Source organism: Mobula hypostoma, chromosome 7, assembly GCF_963921235.1.
Source record: "Mobula hypostoma chromosome 7, sMobHyp1.1, whole genome shotgun sequence".
NCBI classification, from domain to species: Eukaryota; Metazoa; Chordata; class Chondrichthyes; order Myliobatiformes; family Myliobatidae; genus Mobula; species Mobula hypostoma.
The window spans coordinates 47922842-47935303 of NC_086103.1; the positions used below are offsets into that span (position 1 = coordinate 47922842).

Below are 12462 nucleotides of genomic sequence, written 5' to 3' on the forward strand. Positions count from 1 at the left end.
TGGGGAAGAAAAGCATTTAACAAAATCATGCTGTAAACTTGAATAAGGCAATGGTAACATTAATTTTTCACTAGTTTTAATTTTGGTAGGTCAGGGTATAGAGGGCATGGCTTTTTGGTGTATTTATACCAAGGGTCATCAACTTGTTTTGCACCGTGGACTGGTTTAATATTGACAATATTCTTGCTGGCTGACCTTGGGGGGGGGGGGGGTATTCAAGTAGAGTTAAACTCATCCCAACATGTCTTTTACTGTTAGGGTTGCCAACTTTTTCACTCCCAAATACGGGACAAAAGTAGCAATCAAATCAAATATGGGACACTTGTGTTTATCCTGAGAAAGACTTCCATAACCATGAAGCCTTGCGCGGGCACCTGTGTGCACACTGATTTTTTCCTATAAATTGGTTTTTGTTTAATCTTTGCGACTGTTGACAAACTACACTGTACATACATTTCTACTTGGTATAGGCTGTGTATTTATCGTATCATTCCTACTTTTACTATATGTTAGTGTTATTTTAGGTTTTGCGTTATTTGGTATGATTTGGTAGGTTATTTTTTGGGTCTGGGAATGCTCAAATTTTTCCCATATAAATTAATGGTAATTGCTTTGCTTTACACCATTTCCACTTACAGTTTCATAGGAACACAAGGGCAGTCCCCTGTGGGACAGATCAATTTAGCCCAATGTACAGGATAGCTCAGCAAATATGGGACAGTTGGCAACCCTATGTTCATGTTCAACAGTGTGTGACAGAATGAGGAAAGGTGCAGCTGACTCATCTTCGTGGCCCGGTGGTTGGGAACCACTGATTTATGCTATAACAGTCTGAGGATGTAACTGATTAATGCTAAGTGATTTTTGCTTATCTAATAGTTAAAAGCCAGAGATATATTGTCCACATACTTTGTAACTAGCGATGAAAACAAACATTTAGGGATACACAATTTATCTAGGGTTACATCAGAACCTTAAACCTAAGGGGGCTAAATACAATCATTAAAGCGCAAACTGAAGAATAAGGACCTTGGATTGTTGAATTCAGTTCTAGATGTTGTCCTATGACAATGTAAATGGACTTGAATTTAATGGACACAATTTAAATCCTAAATGTAGTACAGTAGTTAATACACATACAAGAGTAAAAATCAAAGCTCATTAACATTTGGTTCACTATTTAGCGCTCAATGGAGAACAGTTGTTTGCCAAATTCTTGGTAATTTAATAGTTCTGCACAGTATAAAGCAGAGCTTAGTGAAAATGAGACCACTGAGCAAAGCCTTCACATTATACTTAGCCCATATTTAATACATTTAGGGGAAGAAAGTTAGTGGACTTATATAAATCTTCCAGGATACAACTTTCCAAAAAAAAACTTGCTCTGGCTTGAATATCGTTTTCAACAGGACCAGATCACTTACACGTCCTGTAAACAAGTCTCACACAGCATTAAAAGTAGTGAATGTTATTATTGACCAAAGGTACATACAGCCCTGAAAAATAGCTCTGAAATACAAATATGCTGCAGACCCATAAAACCATTTTAACAATCATTACACGTGACATTCATTACCAGAGTGAAGAAAAGGGTACACAGAAATCCAATGGACTTGTAAAGCAAAATGTTATTAGTAATATTCTATCTTTTAGAACAGTCAATCCATTTAACACCACCCCTTTTGCCTAGACAAATGAAGGTTTCAATTGTGACCTTAGGAAGTATTTGGCATTGAACTTAATGCCTTTACTGATGCAGTAGAGCTAAAATGAGCAAGCACCAACAGCTGGTACAATTCTGCTGTCATCTCTTCAGGAAGCATTTGAAGAACATCGCTGAAGTAGTAGTGTATGGCAACTGTCACAGACCCGCACAGGCTTTGGGTAAGAAGGAAGTGCCAATTCGTTACTGGAGCAGTTGTTGCAGAAGATATCACCACAGTTTCTGCAGTGATGCTAGGAAAGGGCAAGGAAGAATAGGTTTAGAAACCTTATTTGAACAATTTTAGATATTTACTAGTGCTGAATGATTAGAAACACAGGTGAGGGAAAAACAGTTACAACCTAAATCTATTCAGCTAAATATAAGGTTTTGGCTTATTTCACACATGTCCATCAAGAAAACTGGTCAATGGAAATGACAAGTAGAGATTTATCCAAAAGCCAGAAATGAACTTTAAACATTATGGCCCAAATCTATTTAGTTAAGTCAGTGCAATCCAAAGTGATTCTTATTTCAATGGTAACACTTTTGCCCAAGTACAGACAAACTAAAAATAGGGAGTGCAAGGCTATGGAAGGATGAAAAAGTGCCAATTTAAAACTAATTTTAAGTAAAACAGTACTCCAATGTAGCTATGAGCACAGTTTAATAGATGAATGAGAATTGCTGTAATTTACAATCACTGTCTGGACTCTATTGCAGACAACAGATCTGAAGCTGACAAAAGATGATGTATAGCATCAGTGGTGATGTTACGATGTAGAAATGATCTTACTAGGTGACGGCATGTATCAAATTTTTGAAACTCACTTTGGATCATATGACTTAAGATTATGAACTTGGTTCAACTGATACCAGGCAATGTGGTTTCTGGTGCAGAGCACATAATTACTGGTTTTGATTCTTCCAAGAGTGGAAGAAAATCATGTTTACCCGGCAGTGAATCTTCAGAATGTTCAACTTCTAAGAAAAGAAAATAGGTGCAAAGAGTAGAGTTGCACCAAATTGCCTCATCCCGACCATGATAACATCATGGGTTATATAATTAATGTCACTGGCAAGAATGGGCAGCAACTTTGATTACAATTCCCAATCATTTCTGCGCTCTTTCTGGCAAGCGTTGGCACTCCAGGAGAGCCAAGTGAAGTTCAGCCATGAGAATAATTAATTTGTTCATATGAAATGGCTTTTTAGGAAAGAATGTAGTTAGCCTGTGTTCAATGATGGAAGTTATCTTGAGAAGGGAAATAAGAGAAAACGAAAAGCAAGTTGTATCAAGAACTTCAGAAAACTTAATATTCTTCAACTTAACAAGATTTATCATCATCGAGCCAGACATTTTCTCATAGATTTCAGCATAAAAAATAGATGTGGCAGGGGACTGGGATTTCTTTTTAAGTTTTATTTTGCTCTTATGACCATTCTTAAAAAGAATCCAAATTACAAATTTCTTAAACTCCAACTTTAGCAGATTTTTTTTTATATGAAAAAACATTTCTTCCTTCTTAAAAAGGATCTAGTGCTTTCCCATCATATATGATAAATAAATTTTTGGGCTTCCAGCCGGGTACATATATCAATTAGAACTAATGTTTTGCTAAAAAAACTCTGACATCTTTATCAGGCATCATCCCTGCAAGATATTGTCTCCCATCCTTTTTAAAAACATAATATTCCACATGGCAAGGTATCAGTACCTTGCGCAAGTGCCACAAATTTATCAAAATTAGAATAAAACTTAATTGTTTTGATATTCTCTAGATGAACCTTACTGGTGGTAACCTCCCATCCCACCACACTCCTCCCTCCAACTCAGATAATACTGGAAAATTGTGAGTAGCAATTACTGATAGTCTCTTACCAAACTATATAGCAGCACAAGCAGATCAGACATAGTGGCCTGTAGCCGGGGAAAATTAAATTGAAGTTACTATTTTCCCATTACTTTACATTTACACATAATTCAATTTTGTTGCAGGAATCATATCAGATACCACAGAGTTGCTGGAAAAACGCACTGATATAGTTCACTGCATCAGAAATGTATAAAAGGCACTCAGGTTTGTTAACTAGCCATGGGAACAAAAAAGGTCAGAGAGAAGTGAGGAACATGAAGCTAGGAAGATGGAAATGCGAGTAATGTCAAAATTATATATCAGTACAAGAATGAAGTATATGAGCACATGCAAGATTGAAAAGAAGAAACTGAATGTGCAACATATTATTACATGTGCGAATCTAAAATCCAGATTGATCTTAAGGAATTAGTTGAGCATCCATGTCAGCAATACCTTTCTTCTGGAGATTGAGAATTCCTTCTCACATTGTTTGCAAGATGTTGCTTCATCATCTTTAAGCCAGGCATTTCCCTGTCAATAAACCAGTTTTTCCATTATAGATTAAAGAAAGAACCAAGTGATGATCAACTCATTTATATTAGCTATATTGTATTTTTAAAAATTTTTTCCACTTAATTGATGAAATGCCAGTTACTGAGAGGAACAAGATAATTCTAAACATTCCTGAATTACCCCCATTCAAAACCAAGCTAAATAGTTCTGAACATAAAGAGGCTAAATACATTAAAAAAATGTAACCTTAACTGACCTGAAATTGAAGACAATATTAGATCATATACCTTTAATGCCTTATTGACTTCCTTAATGTCCTCCATTTTCAGTTTTGATCTGGGAGGGGGGCAGAAATTGAATATCACCAATGTAAGACTGTTGGATCAGTTTATCAATATACTTGTGTCAAAGCTTTTGAAAAAAATTCTGCAACTGAACCATGAAATAAAGATTTAAACCTATTTTTAAGTTACACGCACAAAATGCTGGAGGAACTCAAGAGGCCAGGTAGCATCTATGGAAATGAATAAACAGTCGATGTTTCACGCCAAAATCCTTCATCAATACTGGAAAGGGAGGGGGTAGATGGCAGAATAAAAAGATTGGGAGAGGGGAAAGAGCACTAGCTAGAAAGTGATAGGTGATGCCAGGTGAGTGGAAAAGTTAAAAGGCTGGAGAAGGAGGTATGTGATAGGACAGGAGACTAGGCCATGGGAGAAAGGGAAGAAAGAGGGGCATAAGGGAGAGGTGATAGGCAGGTGAGGAGAAGAGGTAAATGGCCAGAATGGGGAATAGTAGAGGGAAAGGGGAGGGGAAAATTACTGGAAGGAGAAATTCATGTTCACGCCATCAGGTTGGCGGATACCTAGATGGAATACGAGGTGTTGTTCCTCAACCCTCAAAGTAGCTAAGGACCGACATTTCAGAATGGGAATGAGGATAGGAATTAAAACGGTAGGCCACCATGAAATTCCACTTCTGACGGATGGAGAAGTGCGCGACAAAGCAGTCCCCCAGTTTACTTTGGATCCTACCAATGTAAAAGGAAACCACATCAGAACACCAGATATGACCCCAAGAGATTTGCAGGTGAAGCGTTGCCTCACCTGGAACAATTGTTTGGGGCCCTGAATGGCAGCAAGGGAGGAGCATTTTTGTCACTTGTAGGGATGTTTCAGGAGGGAGATTAGTAGGGAGGGATGAATGGAAACGGGAATCATGGATGGAGTGATCTTTGCAGAAAGTGGAGAGTGGGGGGGGTGGGAGATGAAGATGTGTTTTGTGGTAGGATCATGGCTACCCCTTGAGTTTGGAGAAAGTGGAAGGAGCCAAAGGAGGAATTGTTGAATGCAAGGACCAGTTCTGCCAGACCAAAAAGGGTAAAAGGGTGGTGGAGAACTGCTTGGGTATTTTGTTGGGAAAGGAACAGATAGCTTTAACGCCTTCTTGATGCAGCATAGAAGGGTATAGGGACCGGACATCCAGGATGAAAATGAGGTGGTTAGGACCAGGGAATTGTAAATTGTTGAAATTGGGAGCATGTGAAGTGATGCGGATTAATAGCAAGAGACTGAACCAAGGGGAATAGAGTGGAGTTGAGTTATGTGGACATGAGTTCAGTGGGCCAGGGGCAGGAGCAGGCAAAGACAATGAGCCTACCTGGACAGTCAGGTTTGTGGTTCTTGGGTAGGAGGTAGAAATGAGCAGTGCAGGGTAAGGGAACTGTGAGATTGGTGGCAGTGGACATAAGTTCTCCAGAGCTGAGATTAGTGATGGTTTCGGGGACAATTTTATGATGGCCCGAAGTGGGGTTCTTTTCAAGGGGTAAGTAAGACGAGGTGTCTGAAAGTTACCATCTGGCCTCAGAGGTCACTCTGCCACACTACAACAGTACCCCCTTTGTCTGAGAGTTTGATGGCAAGGTTGGGATTGGTGTGGAGAATGGAGGGCACTGTCTCCACCAATTCCAACCAATTTTTAAGTTATTTAACATTTGATTTTATCTTTTTTTAACATTTATTCACATTTTCAATATTGAACCATAATCAGTGCATTGGCCCCACCCCTGGCCCCCTCCCAATACCACTGTCTGCCAACCAGAGAGAGATCCATTTATTCCCATTCTGTGTGTTCTATCCAAGAACCAATACTCTATTACGTCAGGATGTTACCTCCCCTCCCCCCAATTACTTGTTAACCAACTTCCTACGTGCAAGCTTATCAAAATTTCAAAATTCAAGTTGAGTTTATGATAAATCAAGGGATTTGGGGCAGTACTAGAAAATGGTATTGAAGTATCAGCCACTATTTTAATGAATAACAGAGCAATCTCAAAGGCTACATGGTCAACCAGAAATCATATTTAAGTTCTCAAGTTTTCCTTAAACTTGCACTTAAAAACATTTAGCCAAACTTTAAATTTTCTAACTTGGGCATTTGTTTTCCCTTTATTTAAAATCCAGTAAGCATTGAGAATAAGAGCAGTGACATACTGACTAAGATGGAGTCCCATTTCTTGCAAGGCCTGTTCTTGTTCTTCACAGATCTTTTGCAGTTCTTTTTTCTCATCCTGCAATCTTTGCATTTCCTGTTATAAATGAGTGAACAATTTCACTTTCATTGAATATGGGTCAGCTACCTAACTGGAGAAACCAGGATACATTTCAAATCACCTATGACATCACATTTGCACTATAATGTCCTATCAGGGCCACATCAAAACTGACACTTTAACATCACAGTAAAGATGTTTGGCTACCCAAACATCTGTAAATGTTGATTGCCTGGCATTTGGCTCACCAATTTCCACTGACTGGGGCCCCAGTTCTTACACTCTCTTTAAACTCACTTGGTTCTGTTTCCCTGTGTTCCCTTGAAACTTTAATGGGCTTACAAGATGTTGGTGGTTATTATTTTTATAGAAAGCTAATTAATCTGCTCATCTGCCACCAATTGTGGTAGACAAGGTTATACTGTATAATACTGAAACAGAGCCTCACGAAAGCAATTTTGTAGACACTTCTTTGACTCTCAAACTCCAAAGTTAACAAGATGACAGGTAAACCTCTCTTCTAAATTACAATGGAATGGGAACATAAAATAAAAATACCACTGCAATTGGAAGGCTGATGACTATTTATAGAAAATATGGCTACAATGTTGTGTCATATGGAAAGAAACAGCTTGGTCCAATTAGACCTATGAAACGCACATGGTATCTGGCACCAATTGGCCATTCTATAAAAAAGTATGAAGGTATCCAATTTATATAAAAAGACAGCCTTTGTTTTCATGATGCACCCAGTAAGCGACTTCACATTTTGTTGAATGGTTTAACATACAATTTTTCTTCAATTCCCTTCAACAGAAGGACTCTAAAATTGATTTTGATATTTAATGTTATCACCACATAGTAATTAGTAGAGGTTAACAAATGCGGATAATTACTTTCTTGAAGAGAGTTAGGACTGGAGTTACACGCTGACTTCGGTTCTTTGCGGAAATGGAACCCGTTCTCGGGGTTTCAGGACTGGCCACTGTTCGGCATGCCAAGGATTCGGCCTGAGAGCCCAACTCGGATTTGAAGGCTAAGATCTCGGGGCCCGAGGGAAGAGTGGATCGAGGGTTGGTGTCACGGCAGGAGACCCGTGCGTTGTCTGGGAAGTCGGGGTATCTGTTATGTGTCCAAAGACCCGGGATCTTTGAGATCTTTGGGAACAGAGCTCAGAAAAAGCAATGTAACGGACTTTTAACATCGTAAACCAGAGAGTTGCTTGTTATGCCTCCCCGCTCGCTGGTGAAAAATGGAGACTCCCTCCTTCTCCCTTATTAGGGAGAGAGAGAGCCTGTGGTATGTCAAATGCCAGATGAAATGCAAAGTCTTTGGGGTAACTGCAAGTCTGTGTCTTTGCTATTGCTTTGCTGACCTTTGAGTGCTCGGTGGGGGTGTTGATGCTTGCTTTTTTTTGCCGGTGGGGGGAGGGGGGATAGTTGCTCACTGCTACTAAGGAGCTGGGGGGTACTTTGGGGTTCTTACGTTTAACTGTCATTCATTCTTTGGGGCACTTCTCTGATTTCGCGGATGTTTGCAAAGAAAAAGCATTTCAGGATGTATATTGTATACATTTCTTCGATATTAAATTGATCCTTTGAACCTCATTCACAATTGATATCTATGATCTTCTCAATGTTTTCCTTACATCAATCACAGTATGGCTGAAGTTAAAGATTAGGATTAAAATTATTGAAATCATCCAAGGAATCCATAAAGGAAAAGCAAGATTGACAGAAAAAAGTAAACTGTGGCATTTTAATGCTATGTAAATTCCAGAGTTAATTCAGTAGGAAAAAAACGTACAAAGTCTCAACAACTACTGCACAGTTTTGGCTATCCAAATGGAACAAATACACAGATAAATCATGTTCTGAGTTTTCTTGTCAAGATATTGATAAAATCCACTGTAAGAAACTTAACTGTGCAATAAATAGCAAGTACAACTTGTGTTTGCAGAAATGCACTTCATTTACATTTGTCCAGAAAAGCAGATGTAGAACTACTGATACAAAACTTATCTGGTGAAACCATGCAAACAAACATCAAGAGTAAAAATAACCTTATTCTTTCCTCCAATTAGTTTCCCACCAACTTTCCTCTCTGATCATTGTAAATTCTAACAACTCTTTAGATAGATGGGAAACATTCCCTCAGGGCTTGCTAGTGAAATCATAAGTACATCTTGAAAGAACCCCAAGATTTTCCTCCAGTCCTAAAATGGAATTCTGTGCAGAGTTCACATGTTCTGTGGCTGCGTGGGCTTTCTCCCACTTCCAAAAAGCTTGGAACGGTAAGGTAATTGGCCACTGTAATTGTTTCTGGAATGTAGCTGTAGGTGAGTCTCAGAAAGAGGACTGGGTGGGCATGCAAATGATTAGTGCAAATGGGCAATGATGGTTTGAGGGGTCCATTCCCATACTGCATGACTCATGACAGTAAACATGTACTAGTTTTTTGAGTCTTCAGTGCATCTCGCAATTCTTTGATTTTCTCTCTCAAAAGGCTAGTTTTCCAAAACACTTACTGCTGTCTTAAAACAGGAAATTGCACATTTACCTTCTCCAACCCTGACCTTTGCTGCAACTGGGTTTTTAATTGGGATGTTGCATCTCTCTCTTGTTGCAGTTGCAGCTGAAGACTTTGTCTCTGTTCCTTCTCTGCTTTAAGTTCAGAATCCAAAATAGATCTACAGATTTAAAAAAAACATTGTAGTTAAGCATACTGGAATTTAGTTCCCTTGTAATTTTCAGTACAAGATATTGATAATGCAGCCTGCTTTCATAATTTATTCTTCTACATTAAATCAGAAAGCAGCCAATCAGACACCGAATTTAAGAAAGCATTTTATCAATAGCAAAATTGATATTCATTCCGAGACCCTTCCTCTAAAGCAGTACCTGGGATCAATTTAGCTGCTCCATACTGCTGTAATGCCCTGATTATGATTTTTACTGCTAAGCTGGAAGTATTTCATTTCTATATTGTATTAGAATACATTATAATTTCTATATTATAAGTATTGCCTTTTATATATTGGCGAGACCCGACGCAGACTGGGAGACCGCTTTGCTGAACACCTACGCTCTGTCCGCCAGAGAAAGCAGGATCTCCCAGTGGCCACACATTTTAATTCCACATCCCATTCCCATTCTGACATGTCTATCCACGGCCTCCTCTACTGTAAAGATGAAGCCACACTCAGGTTGGAGGAACACCTTATATTCCGTCTGGGTAGCCTCCAACCTGATGGCATGAACATCGACTTCTCTAACTTCCGCTAATGCCCCACCTCCCCCTCGTACCCCATCTGTTATTTATTTTTATACACACATTCTTTCTCTCACTCTCCTTTTTCTCTCTTTGTCCCTCTGAATATACCCCTTGCCCATCCTCTGGGTTCCCCCCCTACCTTGTCTTTCTTCCCGGACCTCCTGTCCCATGATCCTCTCGTATCCCTTTTGCCTATCAACTGTCCAGCTTTTGGCTCCAGCCCTCCCCCTCCTGTCTTCTCCTATCATTTTGGATCTCCCCCTCCCCCTCCAACTTTCAAATCCCTTACTCACTCTTCCTTCAGTTAGTCCTGACAAAGGGTCTCGGCCTGAAACGTCGACTGCACCTCTTCCTAGAGATGCTGCCTGGCCTGCTGCGTTCACCAGCAACTTTTATGTGTGTTGGTGTGGGTTAAGGTCTTTTTTTGGCGAGAGTTGGGAGAAGACGAGGGGGAAGATAGTTAAAGATGCCGTCCCTGTTGCACAAGGTGCTTTGTGCAGATGAATGGCTTCAAGGAGGAAAGACCATGGGAGACTTGTTTGTTCCGAGATGGATTTCGAGTGACATTCGGAAGGTGGTGTGCGCTTTCACACAGGCCAAGGGACCAGCGTGTGAGTTACAGACAGCTTAAAGATGAGCTCCAACTTATGTGCACATTTGACTGCTTAGTTATAATAGGCCCCTTTTGTTGTTTTCTTTCTTTTCTTTAATAACTCTTTGGTTAAGTTAACGTTCATAAATATACTTTATAATTGTATGCAGGGTAGGATATGTTATTTCTTGCCAATAGGTGATTGCAGGGGGCAATAAAATCACACAACATTCACACAAACCGAGGTTTGGGTGGGCAAAACATCTCAACCTTACAGGGTGGGATACACCCCAGACATACGGAGCCTGAAAAAGGCAGGTTTCTCACTGCAAAGTCCAGTGCCTGTTAGTGAGGGGTCGATGAGCCGCATTTCCAGAGATACCCAGTAAAAGGGGTTTCTGAAAGTATTTCTAAAAGGGGTTTCACTGTCCTGAAAGTATTGTTGGGAACAACCAATTTTTGCCTGTTTTCTTCTCACAGATTCAAGACAACATAAGTTATATGAAATTGATCCCAAGCCAAAATATCTCAAAGAAAGCAATAAACCTCAGGATGATAAGACACTGAAATGGAAGGGAAGTATGGAATTAAAGGCAGAGACATAAAGCATTATTGGGAATATTTAAATTAAACCAGAGGTTAATAAGTTCTTATTTATTAAGGGCGTCAAAGGTTACGAGAAGGCGGCAGGAAAATGGGGTTGAGAGAGAAAATAAATCAATGGTAATCAAGTGGCAGAGCAGACTCAATGGACCAAATAGCATTAATTCTGTTCCAATGAACAGCAAAGTGCACACTTAGTTACAGAAATGCATGAAAGCTCTATCAATTCATCCTGTGAGCTGCAGAAACTTCAATTTGCCTTTAGTAATCTTTCACCCCTCTCTTTAGCTTAGTGTTGAAATGTTTTGCTTGATATCACGCTGCAATGTTCTGCCAAGTTACAAATGCATATTAAAACACTGAATAAGTAGCATCACTGATACAGCACCTTACACTTCAAAGCCTTTACGAGATCATTGAAATATTTCAAGAGGTCAGCCTTTAAAGATAACCTTTTGTGGAAATTTCAAAAACACAGATTTCTTCGATGCTGTTACATTGATGACTTCTCACTAGGAAGTCAATCATGATATGATTGTTAATATTTCCAACTGCCTCTATTCAGTATACTATTTTCACTTTAAACCCAAAGAAAACTGTGTGTTTTTTGAGGGTGTGTGTGCTGGGAGATATATATCTTAGAAAAGATGTGCTGCCATTGGAGAGGGTTTAGAGGAGGTTCACAAGGATGATTCCAGGAATGAAAGGGTTATCATACAAGAAATGTTTGATGGCTCTGGGTCTGTACTCGCTGGAATTCAGAAGGATGAGGGGAGATCTCACTGAACCCTTTCAAATGTTGAAAGGCCTAGATAGAGTAGATGTGGACAGGATGTTTCCCATGGTGGGAGAGTCGAGGACAAGAGGGCACAGATTCAGGATAGAGGGGCACCCTTTCAAAACAGAGATGCGGAGAAATGTCTTTAGTCAAAGGCTGGTGAATTTGTGGAATTTGTTGCCACATGCAGCTGAGGAGTCCAAGTCTTTGGGTGTGTATTTAAGGCAGAGACTGATAGCTTCTTGATTGGACATGGCATCAAAGGTTACTGAGAGAAGGCCAGGAACTGGAGTTAAGGAGGAGAGAAAAAAAAAGGATCAGCCATGATTGAATGGCAAGCAGACTCAATGGGCCAGATGGCCTAATTCTGTTCCTATGTCTTATGGAATGCTAAAAGGCCATTTGTAAGCCAAAATTGTCTGACCAAACTTAGTCATAGCTCACAACACTTTCCAGTGGCATAATGATCTTAACTTCCTGGTTTCACAGTAAGAAAGTAACCTATTTGTTCAAGTTAATAATTCAAGCTCTTTTTAATAAAAGTCTGTGCTCACCGATTCTTCATTTTTTAACATCAATCTGCTTCACTCA

The 12462-nt window shown here is 39.6% G+C and overlaps 1 protein-coding gene across 1 annotated transcript in view; it reads right to left on the reverse strand.

The window, feature by feature from the left end:
- Positions 1 to 24: 24 nt before the first annotated feature.
- The window catches only part of rufy1 (RUN and FYVE domain containing 1), a 41492-nt gene continuing 29054 nt past the window's right edge, over positions 25 to 12462 (reverse strand). Inside the window, exons 14-18 of the mRNA XM_063053402.1 lie at positions 9185 to 9314; positions 6567 to 6661; positions 4362 to 4410; positions 4015 to 4092; positions 25 to 1956 (exon numbers count right to left, since the gene is read on the reverse strand). Of these exons, the coding sequence (XP_062909472.1) occupies positions 1813 to 1956; positions 4015 to 4092; positions 4362 to 4410; positions 6567 to 6661; positions 9185 to 9314 (496 nt within the window). The 3' untranslated portion in view covers positions 25 to 1812. The remainder of the gene's footprint in view (positions 1957 to 4014; positions 4093 to 4361; positions 4411 to 6566; positions 6662 to 9184; positions 9315 to 12462) is intronic.